This window comes from Branchiostoma floridae, chromosome 9 (genome assembly GCF_000003815.2).
Source record: "Branchiostoma floridae strain S238N-H82 chromosome 9, Bfl_VNyyK, whole genome shotgun sequence".
In the NCBI taxonomy this organism is placed as follows: Eukaryota; Metazoa; Chordata; class Leptocardii; order Amphioxiformes; family Branchiostomatidae; genus Branchiostoma; species Branchiostoma floridae.
The window spans coordinates 22002769-22012179 of NC_049987.1; the positions used below are offsets into that span (position 1 = coordinate 22002769).

Below are 9411 nucleotides of genomic sequence, written 5' to 3' on the forward strand. Positions count from 1 at the left end.
GACAAACTCAGCTGGGGGAAGAGAACCGTTTGGAATGTAGCTTCAACTCGCAGCCATGCAGCCGGCAGTGTCATTTACGTGTAGATAATAATGCTAGTCACTTTATTTTTCCAATTGCAAAGGCACCAAAGGAAAACCAACATTTACAAATACATTTTTTGTGTGTATTACTGGCTGTACACTTGAGAAATATTTTGATTTAATCCGTACTATGGTATCTTTTGACATAACATATGAGTTTTCGATATATCTATTTAAAGCCCAACATTTAAAGTTTTCATTCTCTCAAATTTGAAATGACATAGAGCGTAACAGAATTTTCTGGACAAGAATGGCATTGCTTGCCAGCATATAATATTTACATTCATTGATTATTGATATTGATTTAATCTGTGATTGTCTTTATACTAGTGATGCCTGAGGACTGGGTATTCTGTGCACCGCCAGCCTGTACTGTCCATGCAGGTAGCTGTAGCCACTGGGGGCAGAGGTCGGCAGGGCAGAGGTCGGGAGGGCAGAGGTCGGAAGGGCGGAGGTCGGGAGGGCAGAGGTCGGCAGCACCTGCAGGTTGTTGAAGTACGGATGTGGGAAGGTCGCGGAGGTGCAGAAGGTCGGGGAGAGGTGAGAGGTCGTAGGGCAAGAGGAAGTTCCGGATGTGGAGGGGCTGATGGGAAGGTAGGAGTGGGGGGAAGACCCGGCGCTGCAGTTCCGTGGGGATGGGTAGGGGGCGCCCAGGAGCGGGCTGTGCTGGGTCGGGCTCAAGGTCGTCTGGGAGAAGTGGGGGCTGCTGGGAAGGTACTGGTAGGGAATGCTGGGAGGCTGCGTGGCCGTCTGTCGGACGTAGTCGTCGGGATGTGGCAACGCCGGTGATTCCGGCATCAGCGGATGTCTGCACATACTTCCTGTCGCACTGCATTGTGGGTGCGCCAGTCGGGGACTGTCGGAGGGGAGGTCAGCGGAGAACACGTTCTCCTTGTTGATGGACGTCCGCTGGGACGGCTCGTGGTAGCGCTCGGGCGTGAGGCACGCCTGTCCCTCGCGGCAGCCCACATTGAAGGTGTTGGGCGCCAGGTAGAATGCTGTGGGAGGGGAGGGGGGCTGCAGCATCCCCGACATCAGCTTCTCTTCTTCTGCAATTAAAAGAAAAAGTTTGTTAAACAAATGCCAAAATATAGACTTAACTCACAATACCGTTTACCATGCGTATCCATAAAACAAAACTTTTTGCAACAGCCACCGGATCTTCTTCCATTCAGTAAAAAAAAGCAAATCCATTCAAGAAAATATTTTTCTAGACGTATCAATGTATATTTGCTGCTGTCTTTCGAGATCAGTTTGCTGACGGCAAGGGAGACTTCAAGAAACTACTTCTTGGAACTGATCAATATCTTAAAGATAGTAGAAGCCAGCTGCTATAAGTACACACATGCTTGAGTGTCAACTTGGCTACCCATCTAGAAGTTCAAGGCAGCCATTTTGTCCTTGACCACCTTTAGTTCTGCTAAGGTGGAAGGTCACAGGTGCGGATCAGGGCTTGGATCTGATTGGCTGATCATTTCAACACTTAGGGGTCAGTTCAAATGAATTCTTTGGTTCTTGCGACAGCTCGGAACAATTTGACCTTGGAAGAACTGTATTTACTGAACGGAAGAGCGGCCCAAACTGGAGTAAAAACAACTCCTACCTGGCTGAAACCACTCTACTCTACTCTACTTTTTACTAACAACTTGGCGCCTTGAAATCTAGAATACTAAGTTTTGGGTAACCATTGTTTTGTTGTCAATGAGAGAGAGTGACAATGCCCATGAGAGTGAGAGTTTTGTTGTCATTCTACCCGGAGCAAAGAAAACTCCTATGTGAGACCATCACGTACCTTGGCTCTTCATGGAGGTGTACTGTCCGTAGGTCAAGGGTCGACCGGCGGGGTTGTGCCAGAGGGCGTAGCTGTCCATGATGCACTCCAGCCCAGACCTGGAAACACAATAATTGGCACATTAGGGCTGTGGTCAATGACTTGTCAGTTACTAATAAGTCTTAATTAATGATGGACATGGCACATTTGATTAGGGCTGTGGGCAATGACTCAGCAGTTAATTACTACTTAGGACAAACGATCTTAATTAATTATGACACACTGGACAGCAACATGAATTACAATTGTCAATTACTCCACAGGGACAGCTGATAGAAAAAGATGCATATAAGGAAAAGGTCACAGTTTTCCCCTCACAATATCAACCTCTGCTTGGAGAATAGATTTACAAGTCCTACAGGTAGTTTAGTTTTGACTCATGGACATGTAGGAAAATAGTTACAATGCTTGTGTCAACTTTCTCGCACTTGTAATTCATGAAATGACGTTATTTAATGTTTAATATTTTGGTCAACTTTCTTGTGCAGCACAAGCTTTGACTTGGGCTATGACTGAAAAGCATTTCACCTCTCAGCTTTAAGAGGAACTGGACAGCTCTTATAAATCCTGATATTAAAACATGAAATGTCAGTGATCTGAACTTGAAGAGCGGCCCAAACTGGAAACCAGATTTCATATGTGGCCAAAGACATCTTTTCTATCCTACTTTTAATCAAAGTCTACAGAAGTTTTATCAATTTTTCCTTCTCAGAAAAACTTGTGTGTCTAAAGAACCGAGGAGACACCAAATGAAGAATTCTGCATTTGCTAGAGCCTAGAACCGTGCAATAACTTGTTTCAGTCGACCACATGCCTCTGCTGAGGTCCCAGTGTGGACAAGAGGAGGGGCCAAATGAAGTCATCAAGGTGCACCATGAAATCTGAGGCAGGCCCCAGGGGTCAAAAGGTCACCCAAGCTTCCCTCCCACTGATATCTCCATCCAAAATGGTGGAAGACTGAGACAAGGTCACGAAGATGTTCTATTCAACTTTACTTTCACCTTCCAATGATTTTATTCCGAACAAGGTGTTCTGTCCCTAAATTGAGCAACCATTTGTACTAATGAATGTTATTCTAAAAGCAGGGAGAAAAAGGTATTAATATTATCATAGACCAAGGAGGTTATATAACCTCCTTGCATAGACTTTTGAAAGACTAGTAGAGGTGAGTAGAAACAGTCTCCTAGCTCATGGGATTTGAACCTGGACCTGCCAGCTTTCCAATTCAATGCCTATTTTGCTAGGCCAAAAGGTCCAGGCGGCGTTGGACTGGTCAGTTGGCGCTTGAACCCAGCTGTTACACTCTTGCTGACAACTAGCTGTTGGAGGTTCACAGCATATACTCAAGTTCACAGCATATACTCAAGGTGACTGACTTAGAATTGCTACGGCACCCTCTCCTATATTTGCAGAGACTCCAAGAGAGCACAAAAGAGACTTCACAGCTATGATAGTTTTGGATACCGACTACCCTTTACAAACATGCTCCAAGCCAACACACATGATATTTTAGGACAACTCAAATGATTTAATGCTGAGAATCAAAAGTGTCTCCATAGGCGATTTTTCCGGCTGGGCTAGAATATCAACCAGAGGCACACCTTCCAGGTAGGGGTTCCGGGATAGAACAAGTTCAACAGGAGGACAGGAGAGTTTAACTCGAAGGAACAAACACATTCGGTCGTTTCTGATGGCGTTCAGATGGTTGCCATTGTTTGTTCATGCTGAATTATAATCAGGGGGAGGAGGGAACAGTTTATCATCAACCACAGCTCAAAACTGCTGCTGGGAAAAACCATCACTGCAGATGTGCCATGTGGAAAAGACGTGCCAAATTTGTTCCCTGTTTCCTACAATTTTGTAATCATACGTTTTGAAAATTGTGAAATGGAAACAGCTGTCAGCAAATGCCTAATAGATTGTGTAAAGGCCTTTTCAGTGGTTATGGAAATTGTCAAAGAGATCAGAAAAGAGAAAGGAACCAAAAATAGCTCAGCACTTAGACAACTGAGTACAATTCCTACCAGACAGGCAACTACAAGTTTACACAGGGGCTTTGCCTTTAAATCTGAATCACTTTAAATCTAGATGTTAGGGTTAGGATTAGTTTCACTTAAATTTTTGCATCTGAAAAAAAGGAGAATATCCCTAACATATTTTGTCAGTCACGTTTATCAGATGTATTTGTTGAGACAGAACTGCTGTAAAGATACAGTTTCAGAAGAAAACAAGTGTCTCTTGTCAGAGGTTGCTGAAACACATGGTACCACTTAACGGTGTACCTTAATTGGTGAACAACTTGCCAGGCTTAAGAGATGTCTAAGTTGTTGAACCAAACATCTTAAGCCTTCTTAGCTGATTGCTATCTCAAGAAGGCAGCTTCTGTAATGTTGAGCTCTTTAAGTCTCCCTTCTGGTAGGCTGAGTTACAGTGTAGGGAGATAAGGTAAGACAGACTGACAGGGTGGAGTAGGAGTGGGTATGCCACAGTCTCCATCAGCCCACTATGTGGGCTAAAATATTGTAGAATTTGCAGGAAAAAAGGGCACTATTTTGTCAGAGGAATTGACTTGCTTTGGAGTGTAGCTAAACTCTCTTTGGGGTGTGGCTAAGCTCTTCTTGCAAATTGTTCTTCCTTTTAGACCAACGTTTACTATTTTTTCAGTCAGTGCAAGGCCTAGGGTATGCCAGAGACTAGGTATTAAGTCACAGGAAAGAGCAAACTCTCTTTATCAGGTGCTTTGTGGGCCATCTGTTTTAACAGACATTTATAAGCTTTGTATTTCTGTACATGATGACATAAAAAGGACTCCAGGAAGAATGGTATGCACATTTTATATTACCAATGGAGGGTGCTCATAAACAAGCAACCAGAGATTGAGTTTGGAAAGGGTGCTAGAAATTTGATTTTCTAAGACAGGTGTCTCCAAAATTTAATTCCTTATGACATGCTCTTTCAAAGAGCATGTCAAACTAAATGGTAACATCACATCATCTCAAAGTGACCATGTGAAGCAACATTGGATAATAAAGACAGAAAAGTGTCTCACCTGTTTCTGCCGGAGTCTCGGAAGCCCTTTGCAAACGGATTCCTGTCAATCTTCAGTCTGGTGATCTGGAGGAAATGAGGGGAAACTTTGGATCAGTGACTGCGGTGATAGAGGAGATTAGAACCAATGTTTAACAATCCATATTTAGTGTGGCATGCTTGTATACTAGTATCCTACCCATGGATCAAGATCTTCTTCGAATCCAGGGTGTGTTGCTCACCCAACTGACACGCCACTGAAAAGGGTTTCAGTTCTTAAAACCACTGTGTTTGTTACCCTCAGACCCTGTAAGTACTGTATGTACGTTGAATTTGTCTTCTCTGTCACGACCAGTGGAAGATAAGCTTAACTAGTTTGAGATTGGTAGTACAAAGCTAAACTTTCTTCCAACACAAAAGTATATACAGATCAAGTTCAAGGACGACTCATCAGTATTGATCCTGAAGAAGTACTTTTTTACACAGACGAGCTTCCAAGATGGTTTGAGATTGCTCTCTTTTGTAATACCTTGTACATATTGGGCACTTTGTGGTCATTTTGCAAGGATCTCACCTGTTGGTTCTGGTAGGCGGTGACTGTGGTGAACACGGTCTCTGGGAAGGCAAACGTCTGTGCCTTGTCGCCAGGTGAGATGCTGGTCTTGTTGGTGAGGTCCGTGTGTGCTGTCTTCTTGATGATGTGAACTCGGGGCTGGTACTTGTGCATGGAGTGGAGAATGATCTGTAAGATATGAGAACAAGTTCAAGTTTAGTGTCATTAGAAAGGCGATGGTCACTTGCAATTTTAAGAAACCCATTTTCACAATTTGTGAAGTTGGCAGTCCTACATTTTCACAATTTGTGAAGTTGGCAGTCCTACATTTTCACATGTAACTAAAACTTAACATCATTTTAGACAATGGTACTTATAAAGGTGTGATCTGATCCATGCCTGAAAGAATCAGGCCATTTCGAGAATTTTGTTGCTGTTAATACTTTGCCCCATCTTTTGTCAGCAAATTAGTCACGACTCCACAACAAGTCCAACAACATGGCATTCGTAGAATACAAATTACAGTGCATTGTTTTTCATATTCTAAATCCCTGCACTGGGATTGAATATCCTTGGTAAAATTTGAGCAGGTTATCAAATTGTTGTTCATTGCCGTTAACCAACGATGATGAAGGAGGTTCAGTGCTTTAACGTTTCTAAATCTTATGCTCTATCAAAATAGGAGATCCGCTATGATGTTATCCATAGAGTAGGATTAATATAGCCTGTCATGTCTTGATTTTCAACACATTTTCCCAGGGGTGAGCTGATCTGGCTGGTCAGACAAACCCGACACCCCGCTAGGGTCAGGATGTTATGACAAGCTCACGATATTCACTACGCATATAGGACACTTCTACGTGCACCGAAAATATCAAGAATCGTGAGCATAGAACAACCAAGGAGTGTAGCTTGTCCGAGGATTCAGTGGTTCATTGTAGTTAGTATATATTTGCAAGGTTCCCTAAACGAAAGACCATTATTTTGAGAAGTGTTTCCAAACTATAAAGTAAGTCAAACTAGGCCAGTAAACTGAGTAATAATAATTCGTCGAACAAATGATCCCCTAACTACATCTTAAATTTGTCTACTTATGAGCTTCTATGTGTATATACAGTTGATAAAGAGTTTTGTGGGCATAGCTTTTGGTGATACTGTAGTAGTATTTCATACAGTGACTAGCACTTGTGAAACTTAACCGTACTTGTTTTACTAAGTTCTATTACACAGGACGTCCAGCATGGTGTAGCCTTGAAGTTGTATAAAACGGCTTCCTAAATTGAAAGCGACCGGCGCTGCATGTTGTTTTATGAGCGGCCGGTTTCGTTTCAGCGCGAACACCCCCTCCCACACGCTCACATCTGGGCCGCATCGCCGCAACAAATTTGGGCCTAATGACGCTTTTCCTTTTGCCGCGCCCCACATGAAATGACCTGTTGCATATTAGCGCCGACCCGGAGCACGACAGGGGAGAGTGGATCGGGAAAAATGGAGACCGTGCCGTACTCTCCAACAACTAGACCTCTAAGCGCAGTTTTCTGATTGTTACCGGGTCGGCTCACGGTCGAGATTTCGCTTGGAAAATGATCTTGACAAAGAATCTTTAACAGCTGTCAGGAACCCTATACTTATAACTATCAGAGAACTGTACGTGGTTGTTGAAAATAAAGAACGGTGGGGGTTGCAACTGAAGTTACTGAACCTATCCAAACGATACTAGTATGTGGTTTTGAAATATTATATTCCATCGTAAGTCATTGAAAGAAACATATATATACATATAAGTATACTCTACTTTACTTGTACGTGGAACTAAAAGCGTTACAATTTACGTTTTTAACTTGACGTTTATATTGGGCTAATGATAAACAAAGAAGTTGTTTGGATAGTAATGATCAAAATAAATAAGTGTCTTTCCTACATTAGGATATTTGCTGCGTTTAGACCGTAGACAAAATCATTTTCTCTTGACAACATAGCTGTCGACGTTCATCCCAAGATACAGTCATTGAGTCAAATTGAGTAGTGAGATTTCGGTGCTAGGTTAACGGACGAAACCGCTGAAACTTCCCTTTATGCAAACATGTGTCGTTAGGTTCGTGTATCAATTTTCAACAACAACGAATAAACACAAAAACCAAGCCTGTCAACATTGTGGTTTTGGGGGCGCCGATGTTCATTTCGACCGAGGAACGACAAGTCTAGAGCTAATCCGCTAAAAGATACTGACTGCCAATGCGATTTCCGACACGGAGTCTCTGCGGTTCAGGTAAATTCAGGTACATTCAGCCAGAAAACCTTGCTCTTCGGAAGTATGCGGTTGATATTTTGCTGGTTACATTGTGCGCATCTTGAGTTTGGATAATGATATAGAACTCAAAGAGTTTACATCATCATGATCATGCACAAGTCCTGGTAAGCAAAACAAATGTAAAACTTGACAATATATGCCTCTCAAAATCGCAATTTAGTTGTGCACACAGTGTACTTAGCTATTTAATATATTTGTGGAACACATGCGACACTGACATCTCTGTTACAGGGTCTTACAGGGAGCGCACACATGTCATGTATATTCATTTTCACGCGAGCCACAAATAAACAAGACGTCAAGCTTATCAGGAGAAAATAATATTTTTCTACGGTGTCGGATTAGCACCGTGGACACAAGAGTGTCCGGTGGTGGTTGGTGCATCACTGCGATGTGAAACGTAAATAATTTGTAACCCAAAACTTCCACGGATAATAATTTAGATATCGCAGAAGAGTAGAGAGAAGCACAAATAGTGTCCAGTGTTTTTCCGTTGCTCATAATTTTTTCTCACTTTTTCGTTCCTCCGAAAAAAGATACATACGAGTACTCAGTTCATAAGCAGGCAAGCAAACAAAAATGTGTACAGTACAGCATAAAATCTTGGTTAAATTTAAAATACCATTTCTCTTGGTGATATGGAAGAAGTCTAAACCATATACAGTACTTGTTGGGGCTAGCTACTTGGCAAGACATACTGGTAGACTAATTTCTTTGTCAAAACAATTAAATAGGCCATATGTGATATAGCTGGTCAGCTATACGCTAGTATCCAGCCAAATTCTCCGATAAATTCCTCACCCTATTTGCCGAATGTCTACCATTTATCTCAGGCTATTCGTCAAACTTCATCTGTATAGATTTTTCACCACGCTCACCCAAGAAAGTAGCGTGTTAGATAATTAAATAACTCCATAAATAAGATGAACACCCCGATGACAGCTACCGCTTCATTAGCACGTGCGGTATAATTTGCTACAATCAGACACATCCATAAACACCTATGAATAATGTTGTGGTTGGACACATGTGGACTAAACACAAAACAGGGGACGCGTTCTATATACAAATGTAATAGACTAGAGTAGACAGATTTTATACTGAAGTTCTACACTATTTGTTTGTTTGTCCCCTTTCATGTTAACTGCAATTAACCCTCAAGCAAGAATTTGCAATAAACTGTTCCAATCTCTCTACTAGCTTTTTACCTTGTCGCAATGGTTAGCGGACATTTGAGAGTGTGTACCAAAATTGAATAGTTCGTCTCTACTCACATTCAACCGTACGAAGATCTAGTCTACATCGGACTTTTTTTTTATGACAAAATGAAAACTTAAAACGTCCTCGTATTAGCAGAAATCGACCATAGTAGCTACGGTTCGTTATTTTACTAGAGGAAAGTTGAGGAACTAGCCACAGAGACACTTTATCAACCCGGTGACTGACACCGCTTGGCAAGCGCTCGCCCTATTTCGTCAAATTTGCACCATATAGATCAAGCCCGGACCCAAGAGGAGTGAATACTAGTACTGTAAAGTAGAGACTGTTGAGTTGAATCTCTGGGTGCGGAAAGCTGTTGTCTGTCCGGCCAGCCGGATGATGTATGAC

General features: G+C 42.3%; 1 protein-coding gene across 1 annotated transcript in view; it reads right to left on the reverse strand.

Moving 5' to 3' along the window:
- Positions 1–254: 254 nt before the first annotated feature.
- The window catches only part of LOC118422545 (T-box transcription factor TBX15-like), a 12950-nt gene continuing 3793 nt past the window's right edge, over positions 255–9411 (reverse strand). The window contains exons 4-7 of the mRNA XM_035830177.1: positions 5514–5681; positions 4962–5026; positions 1874–1971; positions 255–1130 (exon numbers count right to left, since the gene is read on the reverse strand). Of these exons, the coding sequence (XP_035686070.1) occupies positions 403–1130; positions 1874–1971; positions 4962–5026; positions 5514–5681 (1059 nt within the window). The 3' untranslated portion in view covers positions 255–402. The remainder of the gene's footprint in view (positions 1131–1873; positions 1972–4961; positions 5027–5513; positions 5682–9411) is intronic.